The sequence below is a fragment of the Primulina eburnea genome, chromosome 6, assembly GCF_022965805.1.
Source record: "Primulina eburnea isolate SZY01 chromosome 6, ASM2296580v1, whole genome shotgun sequence".
Taxonomy (NCBI): Eukaryota; Viridiplantae; Streptophyta; class Magnoliopsida; order Lamiales; family Gesneriaceae; genus Primulina; species Primulina eburnea.
This window is the reverse complement of record NC_133106.1, coordinates 28,800,700-28,824,405: the sequence shown is the minus strand read 5'-3', so window position 1 is coordinate 28,824,405 and position 23,706 is coordinate 28,800,700. Positions and strand designations below refer to the sequence as shown.

The 23,706-nt window shown below is 37.8% G+C and overlaps 2 protein-coding genes and 1 long non-coding RNA gene across 3 annotated transcripts; 2 read left to right on the top strand and 1 right to left on the bottom strand.

The window, feature by feature from the left end:
• Positions 1 to 725: 725 nt before the first annotated feature.
• LOC140833425 (uncharacterized) lies at positions 726 to 1,921 on the bottom strand. Its single transcript, XR_012118471.1, has 3 exons — positions 1,579 to 1,921; positions 1,271 to 1,358; positions 726 to 968 (listed from the first exon to the last, which is right to left on the bottom strand). It is a non-coding gene; the product is annotated as an uncharacterized lncRNA (long non-coding RNA).
• Positions 1,922 to 3,846: 1,925 nt separating this feature from the next.
• LOC140834084 (F-box protein At2g27310) lies at positions 3,847 to 5,014 on the top strand. Its single transcript, XM_073198711.1, has one exon. The coding sequence runs from the start codon at positions 3,910 to 3,912 to the stop codon at positions 4,921 to 4,923; it is 1,014 nt and encodes a 337-aa protein (XP_073054812.1). The 5' UTR covers positions 3,847 to 3,909; the 3' UTR covers positions 4,924 to 5,014.
• Positions 5,015 to 9,786: 4,772 nt separating this feature from the next.
• On the top strand, positions 9,787 to 18,704 carry LOC140834082 (probable glutathione S-transferase DHAR2, chloroplastic). Its single transcript, XM_073198710.1, has 6 exons — positions 9,787 to 10,093; positions 11,232 to 11,322; positions 11,434 to 11,577; positions 11,884 to 12,001; positions 12,585 to 12,725; positions 18,438 to 18,704. Exons 1-6 carry the CDS (start codon positions 9,898 to 9,900, stop codon positions 18,522 to 18,524), a joined length of 777 nt encoding a protein of 258 aa, XP_073054811.1. The 5' UTR covers positions 9,787 to 9,897; the 3' UTR covers positions 18,525 to 18,704.
• Positions 18,705 to 23,706: the final 5,002 nt, after the last annotated feature.

The window sequence follows — 23,706 nt, the reverse complement described above, 5'->3', positions numbered from 1 at the left end:
GATTTAGTGTTTACAAATATATATATAGCACAATAAATACTTGACCACATTTATAAGTTTTGGTATATATTATATACTTATAAGATAATAATATATAACATAATATAAATATGATTATTTAATATATTGGAACCATTTTATTAAGTGGATTTCAATATTGTTCATTAATGTTAATTTTATTAAAATGCCAAGAGTGGATCCTTTAATCTCAACTACTTAAATTAAAATTTGAACAATTAAAATTTACCCATTAAAGATTCAATTAAAATTAAAAAGAAACAAAAACAAAAACAAAAACAAAAAGACATTATAGTGGACTTGTAATTACCTTTGCTTCCCTGTGGATACGATATTCGGACTCACCGAATTATATTACTTGTGGACAACCTGCTCTTGGGAGTGCAACAATCAAAGTCGCAACAGCTTCTAAAGTTTACTTTTTTGCATGTGATATATTTCGTGCCGATCTTAACAAGTGAGTTTGATCAGACGGAAACATCTCATGGTTATGCTCCTCCACAAATCTACTAACCCTCCATTCACCTCCTTTTTCCCTTGTAATCTTCAATTTGGCTTTACAATTAATTCTAGTGATCAACTTCTGATAAACTAGAATCCTTTGACTAGAACTTCTTTCATCTTTTGAACCTTCACATGAACAGTTATATTCTTTTGACTGAAGTTCATTAGTATGAGAAAAACATCGTTGATCACCTTTTCTCACACTAAAGCCTTTGACATGTGCATATTGGCAATACAACAAATATGCATCTTCGACACTATTCATAGCCGTACCCACAAGCAGTTTATTTTCCAAAACATCGACAACAAAGTTTTCATTTTGTACCTCAAAATTTGTTGGAACAGTTTGACTTTGAAGTACTTCTTCATCATCGTCTCTCTCCAACTCTTCAAATGATAATGAGTTGTTGTCATCCATTTTCAATTCTTTTTTCAATCGAATACACCTACATGACCAGAATTAACAATGAGATTTTTTTCAGAACTAAAAGTGACTAATAAGAGTTTATGACATCTTTCTGCCAATAGAAAAAACTCCTCTAAAAAGGTATTATTAATAACACGTTTTGGTCAACAACAATAATAAATCTTAATAAGGATTCAATCAACAAATTTTGGCCAACAAAATGAGCCTTATAAAACCGTATAGATTTAAGCATGGAAACTCTTGATAATGACGATGAAAACTAATACAGACACGCTCCTAACACCTACAACAAGAAAATCGAAATGATATATAGGAATTTACCTGTGTCTTTTAAGCCTCTTACAGTTCGAGCATCTGCAACCAAAAAATCCGATTTATAGGAATTTAACGCCTCTTAGTGGTCGAGCATCTGCAACCAAAAAAATCAAAATCAGGAACGAAATCGTAATTGATGGAAAAAAATATACAACCAACACATTGTTGTTTCCTTGCAACGAAAAAGAATCGAGATCGAAAAATAAACTTGAGCGAACTCTGGAAATAGTTTGAAGGTCAAGCATGGACTCTGACACAGTCCAAGCTTTAACCTTGAAAAAATTAGCGCCTTCGCTGAAAGAACAATACTTTACCTTGCAAAAAATAGCACCTGGAATTTGTTCAATGAGAGAATATTTTCGGCAACTAGGATCGATCGAGTTTTTTGTGAGAAGAGAAAATAAGAGAATATTTTCGGATGAAATGAGGGAGCTGCCAATTTTCAAAAACCAGATCTGGAAGCCAAAAGTAAATTAATTAAATTAGAAAAACCTTTTTTGTTGTACAAATAATCGATATCAGAATACAAGTGGCCGTCCTCATACTGAACCATGGTTGGACTTTTGTCAATTGTGTCTGCAAATAAAATATAGTAAAGCCCTTCCACGTGGCAGATGTTCAATGGATCAGGGCAGTGCCCGAAGAGGCACAATCGACTAAACCATAGTTTCCTTAGTTTCAATAAGATTGGTTTTGTAAACTAATTACAATTTTCTAATGAATATTTTGTTATGAGGCATCGTACAAGTTTTTATACTTGTGTATGATTTATTTGTCTTATTTTATTCATCAAAATTTATGTGTTTAATTAATATATCCCGCTACATATTGTGACTAGGTGTTATAACATAGACTAGGTCTCTTGTGAGACGGTCTCACGGATCTTTATCTGTGAAACGGGTCAACCCTACGCATATTCACAATAAAAAATAATACTTGTAGCATAAAATGTAATACTTTTTCATGAATGACCCAAATAGATATTCGTCTCACAAAATATGACCCGTGAGACCGTCTCACACAAGTTTTTGTCTATAAGAGTGAGTCTCATGTGAGACCGTCTCACAGATTATAATCTGTGAGACGGGTCAACCCTACCCATATTCACCATAAAAATTAATACTTTTAGCATAAAAAGTAATACTTTTTCATGTGTGACCCAAATAAGAGATCCTTCTCACAGATACGACCCGTGAGACCGTCTCACACAAGTTTTTGCCAAAGTAAATAGGTTTCAAATATCTAACCCTTGTTTTAAATATTTCTCATTTGCTTTAAAATTGCCATATAATATATATCCTCGTTCTTTGTTTTTTTTGTCGTAATTTCGAATTTCGAATAATCATCGATACAAGATTAACCAACAAAAAAGAAAATTTTTGTTTACCTGCTTTTTTTTAGGCAAAAACTTATATGAGACGGTCTTACGATTCGTATTTTTTGAGACAAATCTCTTACTTTGGTTATCCATGAAAAATAATTTTTTTTATGATAAGAACATTATTTTTTATTGTGAATATTAGTTGAATTGACTTGTCTCACATAAAAAAATTGGTAAGACCATCTTACAATAGACAAAAACTTGTGTGAGACGGTCTCACGGGTCGTATTTTGTGAGACGAGTCTCTATTTGGGTCATCCATGAAAAAATATTATTTTTTATGCTAAGAGTATTACTTTTTATTGTGAATATGGATAGGGTTGACCCGTCTCACAGATTAAGATCCGTGATACGGTCTCACATAAGACCCATTCTTACAATATATCTATTTTTTTTTTATACTTTACTAATTGTCAATTTGCCCACAAAAATTCTTATGTCCTCAAAATATAGGATGATCCCCCACCCCCGTTAATTAAAGCCATTCAAAATTAAGATATTAGGTCTAATTCTATTTACTTTTATTTTCAATTTTTTTTTTTGAAATATTCTTAAATTTTTTATTAAATGACTTTCTTGTCAAGAATTTGATACTTATTATTTTCTTTTCTGATTTGTTTATACTTTTAAAACTATTATATAAAGTTAGCCGACTTGGCATAATATGTGAAATTAAAAATGATTTTATTAATTTTTTTAATAGGCCACCTCATCATTGCGTTCGACTAAACTTGTGACAACTTGATCAAATGAGCAGTCGAGGAAACTTCTTTAATTGAATCACCCAAAAAAATAGATATAATATATAAGAATATGTAATCGTAGAGATGACAATGAGTCGGATTTAGATAAGATCTTATATCATTTATTTATATTTATTATATTTATCTTCATGGCTTTTTATCATCAGTCTATATTTATATTTATTATATTCGTCTTCATCCACATATTCATCTGATATTCAATTTCATCATCATCTTCATATATACTACGTTTTTAAAATCTTCATACCCTAAAATATTTAGGAAAAAAATAAAGACTATAAATAAAAGAAATCCAAACTAGAAAAAGTCAAAAAATCAGAAGTTTGTGTTTTAAATTTATCTTTAAAAAAAATGAAATGACAAATATCAAGCCAAAGTTGACTCAATCTATTTGACCAAAAACTTTCTTATATATATATGCACACAACTCGTTGATTCCCATTGAAAATTCATAAATCTTTGTACAACCGAAGTCCACAGCCTAAATCCCGATTATAGCCATGTCTTTTTCTACAAACTCAACCACCACCTCCGCCGCCGCGGATCGAAGCGGAGGCGACCCAATCACGGCCATCCACCCTGATATCATCCAAACCCACATCCTCAACAGACTCGACGGCGCCACTCTCGCCTCAACCAGCTGCGCTTCCTCCCAATTCCTTGCCTTATGCAGCGACGATCAATTATGGCGGGACGTCTGCAACTCCACTTGGCCCTCCACAACCGACCCCCGCGTCCTCCGTGCCATATCCGCCTTCCCCTCGGCCCACCGCTCGTTCTACTCTGACTCCTTTCCCTCCACCACCCACCAACAACATCCGAAACAAGCCCGTTTATCAGAGACGTCGGAGTTAATCTCCGCCGTTGACATCTACTGCGACGATCAGTTGATATACTCGAAAGTATTGGAAACGGAGACCGTATCGAATTGGTTTTTAAGCTTTCCTTTAAGCCTAGAGCTTCTGGACGCGAAGGAGATGGTCCCAACGCCATTGAAAATCGAAGGCGATAACGGCGCGTGCACGTCCCTCGCGGAAGAACACTTGAGAGTAAGCTGGATTTTGATCGACCCCAACAACAAAAGGGCGGTCAACGTCGCGAGCCACAAGGCGGTGTACTCCCGGATGCACTGGTCGAACGGCGACATACAACTGCGATACGCCACGGTGGCATCCGTAGCCACCGGGGAACTGGTTCAATGCGCTGTGGTTGTCACCTGCGGCGGGAAAGAGGGAGGGGACTTACACGTGAAGGAAGTGAAAATGCAGGTCGAGGACATGGAGGGTAGAACTCTCAGCGGGAAGGATAGTTTGGAGATTCTACAGGCCGCCATGGAAGGGCCGAGAAGGAGAATCGAATGTAAAAGGGAGAAAGATATTTATGAACTGTTCTCGAGGAAGAAGGTGCAGTACAGAGAGAAGGAGCAGAGGAGGGAAACGGGTTTGGATATGATTTGTATAGTTACCGGATTATCCATTTTCTTTGCAATTTGGATCTTTTTTTTGTGGAGATAAAATTATGTGAACATACCTAAATATATGTAGATCGAAATTAAAAATAAATAAATAAATATACTTCACATTTATAATAAATTATTTTTCTTTATGTATCATGTATGTATGATACCTATGTCAAAGAGATCAATGGTTTATAGTTTATGAGGAGATTTTTGGTTTGACATTCTATCATAACAAATCGGTATTTTTATTTAAAAAAAAATAGGAGTAGGTCTCTTGTGAGACGGTTTCACGAATATTTATCTGTGAGATGGGTCAACTTTATCGATATTCACAATAAAAAATAATATTATTAGCATAAAAAGTAATATTTTTTTATGGATGACCTAAATAAGATATCGGTCTCACACAATACGACACGTGAGACTGTCTCATAAAATACGATCCGTGAGATCGTTTCACATAAATTTTCGCCAAAAAATAGTAAACATTTTAAAATTAGCCTCAAACTACAATTATTTTTCAACAATTTTTAGATTCATCTAGCTCTCGAATGATCTAGCAACGACGATATTCGTATAGGCTAAAGACATGTGGCAAATGAATCCGTTGGAAATTAACATTTGATTAAACAGATATTTTCTTATTGTTTATTAAGACCGAGTGAATAAGAAATTAATGTCTATAATTAATTGTTGGATATTATCATGAAAAGTAAGAGGAAAATGAATAAAAAGGAAAAAAAAAAAAAGAGGACAATTATGTTCAAATGATTTATATGCTTAAAATTCAAGATTGGACTAAATTCAAGAATTTTTCTTTGAATTTCAATTTTTGTAATAATATGCTTGGAACTAAATTTTTGAGTTGAAAAACTTAGAACATAAGACTCGAGAGTTTTTTTTCAGACCAAACTAATATATTTCCAAGTAATTCGTGGTTTACCTCACTTAAAATTTTGTTGAGTAACTCTCTAAAAGTCAATAGTAACTGTATTTTGATAAACATGTACATGATGGAAGATGACAATAATCGGCAGTAAATTGAGGTTAGTGTTGTATATTATTTTTTTTAAGAAGATTTTTCTCCGTTTTTAGTAGTCGACAATCTTCTTCCAAAATATAACAATTTTATCTGTGATAACAGCACAACAAATCACAAATTCGATAACTACAAAATAATATAAACTCTCTATGTTTATGAAAGAAGGAGTATAGACACAATATGAATGTTAATAGAAAAAAGAATGTTCAAAATGATTTTTGATCCTCTGTTTAATGTTGTTACTCTGTAAGGACATGTTTCATCATGTGGGGAGTCTATTGGTCCAAAAAGTCTAATGAAAAACAGTGAAAGACATTATTTTGACTGCGTTGAATCATGAAAACTCGTGTCAGTTGCTAAACAACACTTCCAGGCCTAAACAACGGTTCGGTCGACCTTATCCCTGCGGGCACTGTCCGCAGAGGTCGATCCAACGGCTCGGATTTTTCCGAGTCAATTTTTTTTTTTTTTTACATGGAGGTGGGCTCGGATCAATCATGTGGAGTGATCCAGGCCGTTCACTGTCCGTGCAGGCAGTAGGGTGAAACAAACCCTAAACAACACTTCGTAGAAAATCCAAGTTGTTCATGCAGTGCTGGGGTGCGTTGCCTATGCCCTGGTAAATCCAGGTCGCACATGGGGGCTAGGGCCTGTTGCCTGGGAAATTATCAAGAAGCTTTTAGTCGCAGGTTTTATCTTTGTTTTTTTGTTTGAGTTTTCTTACTTTTTCTTTTGCTTAATAATTCATTAAGCCTAAAACATTAGGACAATCCCTAAAATGAATGAAATTAATACATAAATGCATATGACGTCAAAAAAGAGATTACATGAAAAATTATCGCATCACGAATATATATCTTTGTCTTTGAACCTTCCTTAGCAGAATACTGTAGGACTTACTAGGCCACACAATGAGCAAGATATTTTGAACTTCTTGATGGTTTTTGTAAAATTCGACAACAGTACTAATACGATAACTTGTGTATCATTTCCTTTTGTTTTTTCGGTTGTGTTTGTTTTGGCCATAGAACACATTTAGGTTCATCATAAGTGTTTCATTGAGGCAATCTATTCTCACACTTACATAAGTGGCTTCCTTTTAAGAGTATCCTACCGTACTCAATATTTTCGATCAAAAGAACCATTAAAAGTACATAATTTATCTTTATATATTTTTAAGTAACAACACCCTTCGTCTTAAGAATAAGAAATGAATAATTCTTGAGTGCTAGCTCAAATCTACATAATTTAGTTGTCTCATTGAACCAAGATTTTGAAATATCCGATCAACAAGGTTGTATTATCATTATGAAAACTTTATTTTGTAGGTTTTATCCTTATTTGCTCTTGACAAACGATACATTTGATCTTCATTCAAGACTTTTGTAAACGGATCTGCTAACTTATTATTTGATTTGACATAATCAATAGTTATAACTTCATTTGGGATCAATTATCGCATACTATTGTGTCTCCGAAGAATATGTCGAGATTTACAATTATATACATTATTATGTGCCCTTGCAATATTCGAATGACTGTCATAACGTATCATTATTTCAAGCACTTGTTTTTTCCAACAAAAAATATCCTCTAGAAAGTTGTGAAGCTATTATGCTTCTTCCGCAGCTTTATCTAGAGCTATACATTTAGATTTCATTGTGTATCTAGCGATAAAAGTTGTTGGATGACCCCCAAGAGACTGCACCACTACCAATATAAAAAACATAGCCAGTGATGGATTTAGATTCTTTAGTGTCAGGAATCAATTTTGCATCACTATATACCTTTATATGTCTTAAATATTTAAGCATGTCAAAGCCTTCCAAAGAACATCATTTGGGTTACTCGTGAACCCAACAACTTATATATTGCACAGGTCATGTCCGGTTGAGTACAATTTGTGATGTATATAAGGGTTCCAATAATTCTAAGTTATTCTAACTGGGAAACTAGTTCGTCGTGATTCTTACTCGAATGGACACCCATGTTCATAGGTTTCTTTATTGGGGATTAGTCATATACATTAAAAATTTTCAAGACTGTCTCAATATAATGCCTTGAGATATGACTATTGCATCTGAAGTAGTAGTGATCTTGATCCCTAGTATTACATCAACATTTTCATGATCAGAGACGGATCTACGTTAGGGCTATACTGGGCTGTAGCCCAGCCCAATTTTTTTTATTTAGCGACGGTTTTTTGATAACCGTCGCTACTGTTGCGACGGTGTTAGTAAACCGTCGCCGATTGGATCGGCGACAGTTTTATCAAAAGCCGTCGCAAATATTAGCGACGGTTATTGCTAAAACCGTCGCTAAATTATTAAAAAATAAAAAAAAGGTGGATCGGTGGTTTTAATTAGCGACGGTTTATTCAATAGAACATCATTACCACTTTGATGTTTTTAATGCAGCAATAGATTTCATTTTGATGGAGTTAAATACTCGGTTCAATGAGTTATCGGTGAAACTTCTTTCTCTTAGTATAGCTTTAGATCCTAAAAATTCATTTGACTCATTTAACAGTGATGATATTTGCAAGCTTGCGAAGAAGTTTTATCCTGGAGATTTCACAGATCAAGAAATTGTTGTTTTGAAGTATGCATTGATACATTTATAAACTCGATGTGATGCAGAATTTAAAGGTTTCTACACTTGTTGAGTTGTGTCAGCAATTGACCGAGAGTGGACGGTCAAGTGTTTATGTTATGTTGACTAGATTGATTCATCTTGTTTTGACATTATCTGTGTCTACTGCCACTATTGAACGGGCTTTTTCAGCAATGAAGCATGTGAAGACGTCACTTCGCAATAAAATAGAGGATGACTTTCTTGCCGATTGTTTGACACTCTATATTGAACGAGATTTAGCTAAACATATTGATGTAAATTCTATTATTGATGAATTTTATGTTTTAAAATCCCGTAAGGCACAACTTCGTTGAACGATATAATGTACTTTTTTTTTAATAATATATAATTTATCATATTGAGTTCAAGCACACCCCAACTCTTATTCCTGGATCCGTCCCTGTTCATGATGTCAAAGCTAACTGCAACTTATTTTTTCTTGAGACTTCCACATGATGACCTCCTCTAGTGGCTGTCATGGAATATGGACAATTTATCTTAGGATTTAATAAGGAATTGATTTGGTAGAATAAAAATGAGGTTGTGATTCCTAGTTGGATTCAATGATGAATTTATTTATTTTTTATTTTGCATATTTGATTTTTGAGATGTACTCTCATAATTGTCGTGAAGATTGAACAATTGTTTATTTCATACTTATAAAAACTTATGTGAGACGATTTCACATGTTAATTTTGTGAGACATATATTCTATTAGGGTAATCCATGACAAAATATATTATTTTTTTATCATAAATTTGAGCATGAATTATATGTCTCACAGAGTCTCACAAATAAAGATCTGTCACACTGTCTCACAAGAGCTCGTTCTTTATAAAATTAGGACTTGGTTGGATATTTAATTTTGAAATAATTTATTTCGTAGAATTAATATTGAATATTTAGATGTTATCTTTGATTTTTTTTTATTTTAACAATTTATTTTGTGTTTATTATCAATAATTAATTAATTATATAAGAGTTCATATAGTTTGTATATCACAAATATATTGTTGAAATTGTATAAGAAAATATATGATAAGGTTAATTTTAATTTTGTGGTTTTCTAATAATGTAAATAATATGATTTTAAAAAAGGTTTATATAAAAAAAATTATTATTAAAATTTTAACTTTCCAATTCTAATCTTTTTTTCCAAACAAAAAGTAATTTCGAAATAACATTTTTAAATTTCTAATCAAACCCAAAATAAATTCTAAATCAATCCAAATCCAAATTTTCCCGTTTTACTGTACAAAGTTGAGCCTCACGAGATAGACTTAGGGGGCAAATTCATGCCACAAGTACACACCCCCTGTTGTGAACCACCGACTCACAGACCAGAGGCAAGCAATGTCAACGGCGAGGATTACGCCGTCATCGGCGGCTCTGTCCACCACCATCAATCACCTCGCTGTCTACTGTATCCCGACCCGAATCCTCTTCACCCGACACAGGAACCGGGCCTTTACAATTTGGTCGAAAGCATCCGACCCGCTTGAAGTCTGCGTCAAAGAGTCAGTCACCACTCCCAATAGGCTTGGAGACTGTAAGTTGCTATTCGCAAGTTTTTTATTTTATTATCGATTTGTTTCATTATCTTTCGATGATCGAGTTTTACAGTATTATGAACTGGCTTTGAAATTGTTGCGTTTAGCGAGAAATTTGTGTTAAGATGGATAATTTTTTAGCTTCGCTTAAATCACTATGTTGAAACTCATTAGTAGTGTAATTAATTAAGCTATCTCAGTTGCGCAGGGGAAAAAATTGTAAGTGAGTTGTGCAAGTTTAAATGGGACAGTGTGATACAATTAGGATTGTGAATGAGTTGTTATTTTGATTTGGGATAAGGAATCATGGTTTGTACTTTGTAGCAACAATTCTGATGCAATTATAATATTTCAGAGAGTCGTTTTGATGTATAAAAATGAAAATTCCACTAATACTATTCCATTTTTGGTGATTACAATAAGAATTAGGTGCGAGTTCATGTAATCCTGAATTGTCTCACCCGTTTTAGCTCAATTTTCTGCTATGTTGCATGGATACGGGTACGGTTATCGTATCGTATACGATACGGATTCGGCGATACGGCAAATTTTGAAAATATAAGACACAGTACGGGCTAGGATACTATATATATATATATATATATTGTAGAAATTGTACGGGCTAGGATACTATATATTATTAAAAATTAAAATTGTAGAGATATAAATATTTATATAAATATATTGTAGAAATATATATACATATAAATATGTACAATGTATATCTTCAGAGCATTGATCTAAAAAGGAAAAAAAAAGTGTTTGTGGTGTGTCCTTGACGTGTTCGCGGTGTGTTCTCAACGTGTCCGACTGGTCAACTCTAAAAAAATCAACGACACGGATTTTGCCGTATCTGGCATGCACGCCCAGACAAGAAATTTAGCATGGTGAGAAAGTGATTGTTCTTAGTTGAGGGAAGCGATGGACTCAAGACTTTTTGTATTGAAGCCATAAATAATCCTGATTCCTGCAACCAATTCAAAAGTTCGTATGTGATTTATTGAAAAGTGTTGTTGTGTATGTGGTTATTTAATTTAGAAAGCATAGAGATCTTTCTTTCTTTCTGGAATATTAAATTCATGTTAATTATACTTCCCTTGTTTTCAATATATCATGTCATTTTAACATTGGTTTCAGGCCCATTTGCACAAAGAGTTTTGCTTACATTGGAGGAAAAGAGCCTTCCTTATGATTTGAAATTGATTAATCTCGCTAATAAACCAGATTGGTACTGCGAATAGTTTACAATCATGGTGCTATGTATTTGAGTTCATGTATGTTTCTTTATAGCGCTTCTTTTAATTCCTTTTCCTACCAATGTTCTCAACTATTTTTGAAGGTTCTTAAAAATAAGTCCAGAGGGCAAAGTTCCAGTGGTAAAGATTGACGAGCAGTGGATTCCAGATTCTGATGTTATTACACAGGCGCTCGAAGAAAAGTTCCCTGAGCCATCATTGGCTACGCCAGCTGAGAAGGCTTCAGTGTATGACACATCTTTTTGTTCTTAATTTTCATAAAGGTTGTTTCCATATTTACATACACTTGACAAAAAAAACCTAATCCTTTTATTTTGGCTCTTGGAACTTCTTCCAAATCTGAGTAATTAGCCTTAATCAACATGCATAGAGGTTTTAGCTTAACATAAGGACTTTTTGATAACGTATACTGCATTTTTTGTTGTATCATTTCCCTGGAACATTACTTTTTTCCCCAGTGCTTGTGCTATATAATAATAGCATGGATGTTGTAATTCAACTGTCTTTTCCTATACCTCTACAAATTATTGTAGTGGTTCGAAGATCTTCTCTGCATTCATTGCTTTTCTGAAGAGCAAGGACTCCAGTGATGGAACCGAGCAGACATTACTTAGTGAACTGACCGCTTTCAATGAGTATATTGAAAAAAATGTAAGTAACCCATTTTTTTTGGTATGCATATGTATGATTTATCACGTCATACCATATTGTTAGTACGGGCACTCGGGCAGCTAATTGAGAAATTAGGAGAAGAACATTGATTGACAGCAATATGAGTGTCAAGTTGTTAACATCAATACCTAATTCCCACTTGAAGAATAATGTAATAGTTTTAGGTTTTAGAAGTGATGTGACGTGGGATAAAGGTTAGGTTTTCAGAAATTATAATGTGAGATGAGGAGAAGACAGAAGGAAACAAGAGAAGCAAATGAAATGGGCTTTGATCAAAATGATAATTTTGAAATGAATTGACGTAGATGTGATAGGATTTAAAAATGTCGAAGTAGTTGTCTTGGGATAAATTTTCTCGGAATGTTAAACAAAAAGTTCACAGGGAAAATTAGAGGCGAAACAAACACCCCTCTCTGCCGGTAGCACCTGAAGCATATCCTTTTCTTATCATCCTGTTTGATGCCTGATATCATGCGTTATTTTCAACATTTGGTATTATGGCATGGTATTGCATCCAAGGTTTAAGCATGGCATTACAGACGTTTTAATTTTCGACATGTAGGGCCCTTTTATCAACGGAAAATATATTTCAGCAGCAGACTTGTCACTTGGACCGAAGCTTTACCATCTTGAAATTGCCTTGGGGTACTTTAAGAATTGGTCTGTCCCAGATTCTCTTATATATCTCAAGTCATACATGAAGGTATGCTTTATGCCGCCATAAGCATAGTTATTGAGTATCAGCAATTCAACCAAGCTCACCATCATTATGAAATAAGAGTTGCCAAGATGAAATTTTGGTCAATTTAGGGAACTTTTATGTTCATGTCCCATAGTAGAGCTAAAGGAGGGTGATACTCACGGGAAATTTAGGGTCCGATATCAACGAGCGTCACTAGTTCAGACGTGGGCTTTAAGATGACCCTGAGCCTGAAATCAAGAAAAAGACCGTTAAGAGGGGGCCAGGAGGGTGTCCTGGCATAGCCCCTCCGACGCTCAAGTCAGTGACTGAGGATATATGGGGGGAGCAGCTAAGGGTGCTGCTGAAAACAATATTGAATGAATGAATTAACACTCAAACTTGGTATTTATAGGAGAATACCTGGGCCCTTGGTGGGCCTGTCTTCCATTTGGGCGAGGGCCCTTGGTGGGCCTGCCTTCTCTTTGGGCTAGGGATGGGCCAAGGGTAGTGGGCTCATCCATGGGGTATCACCAGTCTCCCCCTCCCGAGTCGAACTGAATCGCAGGTTCGAAGTTCGATTAGTTGTTCTGTCCCCGAGTTATCGGGTGCGAGTTGTGCATTTTCTTCCAGCCGTTCGTCACTGCCGCACGCTCGCCCCTCGTCGAGTCGCAATGCCGCGCACGCCAAGACGCCTTCCCTCTCGCTGCTTGCCACGCTGCACACTCGCCCCTGCCGAGCGCCCGACCCATCCACCTGCCGAGCTCGCCCCGACGCCATCACGCTCGCTGCTTGCCACGCTGCACGCTCGCCCCTGCCGAGCGTCCTACACATCCACCTGCCGAGCTCGCCCCGACGCCATCACACTCGCCGCCTGCCTCACGCTCGTCCTTGCCTCCTCGCCATCCCCTCGCCACGCTCGCCCCTGCCTCGCCGCCTCCCTGCCCAGCTAAGTGCAACTGCTGCCCCTGCCTCCTCGCCATCCATCTCCACGCTCGCCCCTGCCCAGCCGAGCTCGTCCAAGCCCTCGCCCTTCCGTCTACGTGCACCTCTCCACGCCAAGCCAGCCTCGCCATCCATCTCCACGCTCGCCCCTGCCCAGCCAGGCTCGCCCAAGCTCACAAGCCAGCCTCGCCCTTCCGAGCTCACCCAAGCCCTCGTCCTTCCGTCTACGCGCACCTCTCCACACCAAGCCAGCCTCGCCATCCATCTCCACGCTCGCCCCTGCCCAGCCGAGCTCGCCCAAGCTCACATGCCAGCCTCGCCCTGCCGAGCTCGCCCAAGCCACCTGCAGCTCGCCCATCGCCAACGTTCGAGCTCGCCCTCGCCTGCTCGCCCTTCATCCGCCAGCTCGCCCCGACGCCCAAACAGGCCCTCGCCCAAGCACGCTCCTTGCGAATGATTGTCTGATTTCTGAAAAAATTATGGGGGCGTTGCCCCCACACCCCCACGACCTGCTCCCCAACATCTTTCGTTATCGACTAACCAAATAAACTTTTTTCCTCCCAAACTCTGTACCTCTGCTAGGCGATGCCTTAGCAGGAAAATTTAATTCTCCTCCTCCACTCTGCTCCTCTGCTAGGCGACGCCATAGCAGGAAAATAACAATTCGCCACATCCACCCTCTAACTCCTATGCTAAGCCGGGTCTTAGCAGGAAAATAAAAACTCAACATCTCCACCCTCTAACTCCTCTGCTAAGTGACGCCATAGCAGGAAGATAAAATTCAACGCGCCCACCTTCTAACTCCTCTGCTAGGCGATGCCTTAGCAGGAGAATAAAATTCAACTCCTCCATCTAACTTCTCTGCTAGGTGATACCTTAGCAGGAAAATAAAAATTCAACACCTCCACCCTCTAACTCCTCTGCTAGGCCGGGCCCTAGCAGGAAATAAAATCAACACCTCCACCCTCTAACTTCTCTGCCAAGCCGGGCCTTAGCAGGAAAATAAAATCAACACCTCCACCCTCTAACTCCTCTGCCAAGCCGGGCCTTAGCAGGAAAATAAAATTCAACGCGCCCACCCTCTAACTCCTCTGCTAGGCGATGCCTTAGCAGGAAAATAAAATCAACACCTCCACCCTCTAACTCCTCTGCTAAGACGGGCCTTAGCAGGAAAATAAAATCAACCCCTCCACCCTCTAACTCCTCTGCTAACATCCTCACCCTCTTACTTCTCTGCTAGGTGACGCCTTAGCAGGAAAGTAGAAATTCAACATCTCTACCCTCTAACTCCTCTGCTAGGTGATACCTTAGCAGGAAAATAGAAATTCAACACCTCCACCCTCTAACTCCTCTGCTAAGCCGGGCCTTAGCAGGAAAATAAAATCAACCCCTTTACCCTCTAACTCCTCTGCTAAGCCGGGCCTTAGCAGGAAACTAAAAATTCTACATCCTCACCCTCTTACTCCTCTGCTAGGTGACGCCTTAGCAGGAAAATAAAAATTCAACATCTCTACCATCTAACTCCTCTGCTAGGTGATACCTTAGCAGGAAAATAGAAATTCAACACCTCCACTCGCTAACTCCTCTGCTAGGTGATACCTTAGCAGGAAAATAAAAATTCAACACTCTCTCCATCTAATTTCTCTGCTAGGTGATGCCTTAGCAGGAAAATTTAATTTCTCACGCTGCTCCTCTACTAGGCGATGCCTTAGTAGGAAAATAAAATTTCTCCCCGCCCTCTAACTCTGCTCCTCTACTAGGCGATGCCTTAGTAGGAAAATAAAATTTTTGCTTCTCTCCCCACTGCTCCTCTGCTAGGCGATGCCTTAGCAGGAAAATAAAATTTATTTCATCCTCACAATACAACAACATCCATGAACTTAATATAAGAACTTGGTTTTATTGAATTCCAACTGATTACATAGGAATATGCAAAGATGAAATACATTAACAATAAATTCAAGAGTAATATTTTCTGAGGTGGTAAGCATTTCGGGGTCCCTTTGAAGCCTTGCCCTGCGCTTTCTCCAACTTTTATGCTCCTCTTATACCTCCCTGGGACAAAGTCAATCACTTCTTCTTCTCTTAATCATGTGAACCTCTACACGCGCTCTTTTCCCCTCCTCCCTCACTACCCCCCTCATAACATCGACGCGCGGCTTTTTGGTCCCCACACAAGACTTCAACTCCTTTTCCCACATGAAACTTAAGCTTCTGATGATAAGTGGAAGCTACGGCTCTGAAATCCTTCAGGGATGGCCGCCCTATGATTCCATTATATGCTGACGGGATATCTACCACAGTGAAGGCTATCATCTTTATTACCCGCCGAGGATCAGTCCCCAAGGATAAGGGAAGAACAATCTGACCCAAAGGCGGGATGGCGTGTCCTGCAAACCCATACAACGGGGTGGATACCGGCTCAAACTCAAATCCTCCCATCTTCATTTGATCCAACGTGCTCTTGAACAAGACGTTCATGGAGCTTCCATTATCAATAAATATTCTCGCCACATCATAATTGGCAACGGTGGCCGTTACCACCAAGGCATTGTTATGAGGAGCCACAATGCCTCGGAGGTCATCCGGTCCAAAACTGATGACATGATCCTGGGGTAGGTCTGCACCCCTAGGTATCTCAAAGTTCTCCAACCTTCTCCCATGTGCCTTCCGAGCTCGCCCAGAGTCTCCATCAGTAGCACCCCCCGAGATCATATGAATCATTCCTCTCGTAGGGTGGTTATCCTCATTCATTCCTCTCCTCGGTTCGACGAGTTCCTGAGGAACACCTTGACCTCGACCTTCATCTCTCTGCTCCCCGACCCTCTGATTTATCCATGGAGGGCCTTGACCACGCCTAGGGGACGGGAGAGACCTCGGTCGACTCCCAGATGCAGATCCTTCTCGTCTGTCCCGCGAAGGCAACCTAGCACTGCTCTTAGCCCTTCGCGACTTCTCCCACCTTTCCTCGGGCTCCCTCACCTCCATCACCTCGTCACGACTCCTATTTAGAGGAACATGTGACGAGAATTGTCTTTTGTCCCTAGCCTTATCATCCTCTCTCTCGCCCGCATGTCTCTTCCTACTTCCTCTTTCTGCTCCCTCAACTCTACTTCCCCCAGGTCGCTGCTCCATCCTCTTATGCGGCTGGGCATCTTCGAGATTTACATATTTTTCCGCCCGAGATAACAGCTCATCATATCTCTCCAGAGGTTTTTTGACCAGTGACTTGAAAACTCCCCTCCTCTCAGTCCTTGTGTAAAGGCACTTATCATTATGTCGGGGGTAGCCGCCGGTATCTCCAGCGCTGCACTGTTGAAGCGCTGGACAAATTCTCGCAAAGTTTCCGCCTCCTGCTGCTTCATCACAAACAGGCTCAGATAATTTTTTTGATGCCTCTTGTTGCTGGCGAATCGGCGCAAGAAAGCCGTAGCAAAATCCTCAAAAGACTGTATGGAGTTAGGCTGCAGGGTATTAAACCATTGTTGGGCAGACCTCACCAACGTGCCCAGAAACACCCTGCATCTGACTCCATCTGACTCCATCTGAATATTGATGTAATAGGGCCGCATTCTCAAATCTCCCCAAGTGTTCTTCGGGGTCAGTATGTCCATCGTACTCTCCAACATTCGACTGTCGAAAATTTGGAGGAAGTCCTTCTTCTAAAATGGCTAGTGAAAAGGGAATTCCTCTCTTGGGTGCCGGTGCTCTGCTTCCCAACTGCTGCCTCAACATCTGTATTTCTTTCCACATTTCTCTCATCTCGCCAATCTCCCCACTTTGGTGGGGTTGTGTCTCTTCAACCCTGCTCTGGTGGCCCTCAGTATTTTCCTCTTGCTCTTGGCGAGTGGCTTGCTCTTCAGCAAACATAGATTCTTGGTTCCTCTTCATAGCCTCATCCACTGTCCGAGTGATAAAGTGGCCCAACTGCTCCAGGGTCAAGTTCCCCACATTTTCATTAGGACGGGGTTGCTCGACTCTGTTCTCTTGACGAGGTTGTTCTGTTCTCGCCTCCTGATGGGGTTGTTCCTCCCTTGCCTCAGCATGAGACTGTTCAGGTCCCCTCTGAGGACGCGATGTTGCTGAGGTAGCTCTTCTACTCCCTCTCTTCCCTACCATATCTACGTCTCAACTCAAATGTTCCCACAGACGGCGCCAAGTGATACTCACGGGAAATTTAGGGTCCGATCCCAACGAGCGTCACTAATTCAGACGTGGGCTTTAAGATGACCCTGAGCCTGAAATCAAGAAAAAGACCGTTAAGAGGGGGCCAAGAGGGTGTCCTGGCGTAGCCCCTCCGACGCTCAAGTCAGTGAAGTGACTGAGGATATATGGGGGGATCAGCTAACGGTGCTGCTGAAAACAATATTGAATGAATGAATTAACACTCAAACCTGGTATTTATAGGAGAATACCTGGGCCCTTGGTGGGCCTGTCTTCCATTTGGGCGAGGGCCCTTGGTGGGCCTGCCTTCTCTTTGGGCTAGGGATGGGCCAAAGGTAGTGGGCTCATCCATGAGGTATCAGAGGGTTACAAGGATGGTCGTCCTCTCACTTTTAAATTTTCCTACGCTTGAACATAATTATGATTTTCGTCTCCCTAAATTTTCAAGTTTTAGTTTCATATTTCCTTCATGAAACCTCCGACTCTGCCACTGTCCACGAGTTCAAGCAAGAGTCCGTTTTCGATGGTTTCACTTTTTCTTGGTTCAGCTGGTATTCTTGTGCTTCTCGATTAACGTTAGTAAAATAACATTTTCTTGCCATGTTTTGTTCTTTGCAATGCCACCAGACTATATTTTCCATGGATTCGTTCGTCAAAACACGAGCACTGAAAGAAGACGTCATCGAGGGGTGGCGACCAAAAGTCACAGGTTGATTGGCAACCTCCATCTTGTAGTCGCATTTCCTACTGTTCCCTCAACATAAATGTTGTTCTTTTTTTTCTTTTCTTTTATTTGAAAATCTCAACAGAAATGTTATTCTAACTAGTCTTGGTACATATGTTTATTTCATTTTGCATGGCTTTCAAATGTAAGAAGTACAAAGTTTTGTTTTCTTGATTGTGTCGCATGCTAGGAAGAAAAGTGAAGTCCACACCTTGTAGGAAAATCAGACATGAGCACATGTAGACTTAAAATCAAACACAAAAATTTATCACAAAAACCGTAATGGCCTCACCACAGCTATAGATCGAGTAATATATCTACGGATATAGACATGAGATCAAAACGCCACTATGTCGGGATATTTTATCTGTCTCTCCAGGAAAATGGATCGTCTCATAAAAGACATATTTAAAATTTAATTTAGAGATTGATTTTTTTTTTTAAAAAAAATAAACATAGAATTTCGATCTCCAACTCTATAATATTACTATTTAATTAGAGAGGAAACCTGTGTACTAATTAATTTTTAATTGATTTAGAAATTTTATTTGAAATTATAATTATACTCTCATGATATATCTTTATAGATAAACTCGATTTTTTCCTAAAATTTAAACATGTATCTTTGCTCTATACGATACGGATAGATTTGCTTTCTAATTAATTTACGATAATAGACTTTTTTCTTTAATATCAAATGTTAAATAAAATAAGGTATATTTGGTGTTAAATAAAAAGTCGGACCATGCCAACAAATTTAGTTTGTAAAATGTCTTAAATTTAATATTTTAATACGTAATTATAGATGAATAGTATGGATACTAAGAAAAATTTTAATAAAAATTGTAGCATAGACTAAAACTTTATTGTACTCTATAAAAATTTTATTCAAAAATATCAAAGTTATACATCAAAGCAAAATTTGAATATTAATTGGATCAAAATGTACGTAATATGGGAAAAGTGTATTGACAAAAGTACCTCTAACTTCTCACTATGTATTTTTTTTGGGCCAAAAATATACAAATTTCCCATTGCTGAGAAGACTCAAAATATCTAATGAATATTCATACATTTTTAAAATATATGTAAATTATTTGGTGCACTTTAATAAATCTAGTGTCACCTCCAATATTAATTTATTTATAATTATATCTAACTTATTAGGCAAAAACTTGTGTGAGATGGTATCACGAGTCGTATTTTGTGAGACGGATTTCTTATTAGGGTCATCCATGAAAAAATATTACTTTTTATTGTGAATATTGGTATGGATGACTCGTTTCACATATAAATATTCGTGAGACCGTCTCACAAGAGACCTACTCATTATATTAATATAAAATTGAGTTTAAAAAAATTTGAAGCATTATTAAATGTTAGGCAGGGGATTAGTCTAATTTAGACATTTTAGTCACACTAAATAAATAAATAAATAAAATAAAATCAATTAAACTTCCATCAAATCACACTTTACTCATTGAGTCAAATTAACATCGATGCCTATCAATTTAATTCCAGGTCCGCTGGACTCGCAAACCTGGGTACACATTAAACATACGCACACACATATACATTAAAATTTTTATAAGTTAATACTCGATAAATTAATAATTTATCTAAAATAATATTTTTTCTCGATCCCGACCTGGGACAATATGCTGAATTAATAATTTTGACAAATTAATAAGATAATAATTTTTCGGAAGAGCCATGTATAAAACTATCGTCTCTTCAATATCGTAAATTAATAATTCTCTAAAATTACAAACATAACTAGGAAAATTTAGTAAAATATGATTACGTTTTTATTTGTTTTGTCATGAAATTTATTTATATTGTTGTTATGTTTATATGGTAAATTATATTTGCTAATCAATATAATGAATATTATTGAATTGATAAAAACAATGAATATAATTTAGTTATTTTTGTAAATATATATGTACAATAAATTTTATTTATATTAGTTCAAAGAATATGAGTCCACGCATGTTGTGAATATGCAAGTCATATGACCAAGTGCATCAAATATTTCTTTATTAAGTGTTGCAGTAGTTGTATCTGTTGGGTGTACGATGGCAAAGAACCACTCTCATAAAAAGCCTTCAGCATCCACAAATCTTAATACAATAGCCACCACAAATCTTAATACAATAGCCATCCGCTCTTTGTTAGATGCATCTCTCGCTTCATCAACTAAAATACAGAATTTTGCATTCCCAATTTCTTCACAAACCTTGGCTCGCGCTTGGTGGAAATGATATTTAAGACATCTTTTTGAATATCAGATGAAGTATACTTTGCTTTCTTTGGAGCTTTCTCTAAGACGAGATCCCCGATACTTTTATTCATTTTTCCTATAAAATTTATCATCTTGATAAAATTTCCATAATTATTAGAAGATAGAGATCCATGATGCCCTCTAAATGCACATGCTTACAAATTGAGCCATCGAATTCTTTCAATAGTTCCTTTAAGCCGCAATCTGTTCTTCTGTTTTTTTTTTCTGAAGATTGTGCATTTATCACTTTGTCAATATGACGAGGTATATTGCCGATGTTAGCTCTTTTTGTTTAAAAAAATGAGTCGATGGTTTTTCTTTTTTTCATTTTGAGTTTCTTTCTTCTTGGTGTTGTCTACACCATAAAATAAAACTTTAGTTTAACTTATTATGTCTAATTGAATCAAATCAACATTACCAACACTAAGAATTGATACTATAATCCAATAATACTCGAACAATTATAATTATTTCAAAACAATTCCCAAAGTTAACATTTGACAATTTTAAGGCATAATACATTTAAATATAAAATTTTCACAGCCTTATATATTTGAATATCTCATTTACATAATTCTGAATTTTTCAAAAATTTCATAAATTTGCATTTATATTTTCTATAGCATCTAAACATCTAATAATAAATAATCAACACTACAAATCGAAAATCCCCGATATAAATTATGGAATTAGAAATAATGCTCATATAAATTCCGATTCCAATCGGCTCAAATATAGTATCTTCAATCGACAATTTAATATATATCAATTATTGAAATTCAAAAGAACCAAAATACCCAAATTTCGAAACACTAAAATCTGAAATTGCCTTTAAAATTCGAAATCTAACTTAGAACAACAAGAACGAGCTGTAGTAAGTCTAACACTAAGATTTTCTCACGATTTTCTGTTGAAAACGGCGACCGATGGACAACAACCGATTTCAATACGACAAAGAAACTTCGAAAATTTGGTATTAGAAGAAAGCTTATGTCATAGGCTTTCCGAATCTATAATCGATTTTGAAAACCAGCTATCGACGATGAAGTCACGGCCATTTCAAGTAACGAAAATTGTGATGGCTTGAGGGAGAAGAATGGAGCAAGCGTAGGGAGTGAATAGAAGAGAGAAAATTGATTAGAGCTACTCAACAAAATTTTTAAAATAAATTATACTTAAAATTATTTTTAAAAAAATTAGGTGGGGCTGGAGCCCAACTCATCCCCAGTCTAGCTCTACATATGGCGGATTGTGTCCAAAGTAGCTGCAAGGAAGGTTATTATTTGGAAAATATCTCGTGCATTTTAAACACGAGCCTCAATCGAATCGGGATTGACACGATCCATATTTACCAAAAAAAAAGTCACTTTTAACCAAAAAAGATAAGGTAATACTTTTTTCATGACTAAGTCGATTTGGATATATGTTTTATAAAATTGATTGTTGAGACAATCTAATACGAGTTTTTGTGTTTATCACGATAGTAAAGATGGGCATTTATTAAATATTAATTTTAACTTTATTAAGATATATTTCCGCCCATAAATTTAATTTAACACACATAAAAATTCACTCTTTTTTAATACAATTTTACATTTTACTTTAGGAATTCATTTTTGTGTTCAATGATTTTATTAGATACAATAAAAATCTATTGAAATTTTGAATATCTCCAACTTAAAAGTCATGGTTGAATAGCATACAAAAATCCTTGCAAACAATTTTGGATATCATTACATTTTTATAGATTATATACCAAAATTTCTTCGAAGACCTACAATCTACAATACTGTTTAAAAGTCATTAAATAAAATGTGCGTTGATACCCCATGGAAGACAGGCCCATCAAGGGCCCCATTATGGAAGACAGGCCCATCAAGGGCCCCATTATCCCTGGCTCATCCATAGCCCAAGTGGAAAATAAGCCCATCAAGGGCCCAGGTATTCTCCTATAAATATCAGGTCTGAGTATTCAGTTCAGGCATTCAATTCACTATATCGTTTTCAGCAGCGCCCTTAGCTGCTCCCCCATATATCCTCAGTCACTGACTTGAGCGTCGGAGGGGCTATGCCAGGACACCCTCCTGGCCCCCTCTTAACGATCTTCTTTGTTATTTCAGGCTCAGGGTAACTTCAAAACCCGCGTTTGGATTAGTGACACTTGCTGGGAGCGGACCCTAAATTTCCCGAGAGTATCACTTGGCGCCGTCTGTGGGAACTTTGAGTTGAGACGTAGATATGGTAGGTAAGAGAGGGAGTGGAAGAGCTACCTCAGCATCATCACGTCCTCGGAGGGGACCTGAACCATCTCATGCTGAGACAATACAGGAACAACCGCATATTGAGACGAGACAGGAACAACCTCGTCAAGAGACAAGAACCGAGCAGCCCCTTCACAAGACTAGCGTCGAGCAACCCCGTCCCAATGAGAATGTGGGGAACAGTTGGGTCAATTTATCACCCGGACAGTGGAGGAGGCCATGAAAAGGAATCAGGAGTCTATGTTTGCAGAAGATCAGGTCGCTCGCCAGGAGCGAGAGGAGAATGTGGAGGAAAGTCAGAGTAGGGTAGAGGAGACGCGACCCCGCCCAAATGAGGAGAATCCGGAGATGGAAGAGATGTGGAGGGAGATACGGACGCTGAGGCAGCAATTGGGAAACAGAGCTGCAGCCCCCAAGAAGGGAAATCCTTTTTCCCTCGCCATTTTGGAAGAGGGGCTTCCTCCAAATTTCCGACAGTCAAACGTTGAAGAATATGATGGACATACGGACCCCGAAGAACACTTGGGGAGGTTTGAGAACACAGCTCTGTTGCATCAGTATTCAGATGGAGTCAAGTGCAGGGTGTTTCTGGGCACTTTGGTGAGGTCAGCCCAGCAACGCTCTTTC

Coding starts and splice junctions, on each gene's coding strand:
- LOC140834084 (XM_073198711.1), top strand. CDS start 3,910: ATGTCTTTTTCTACAAACTCAACCACCACCTCCGCCGCCGCGGATCGA.
- LOC140834082 (XM_073198710.1), top strand. CDS start 9,898: ATGTCAACGGCGAGGATTACGCCGTCATCGGCGGCTCTGTCCACCACC. Junction 10,094..11,231: donor TCCCAATAGGCTTGGAGACT/GTAAGTTGCTAT, acceptor CATTGGTTTCAG/GCCCATTTGCACAAAGAGTT. Junction 11,323..11,433: donor CTCGCTAATAAACCAGATTG/GTACTGCGAATA, acceptor CTATTTTTGAAG/GTTCTTAAAAATAAGTCCAG.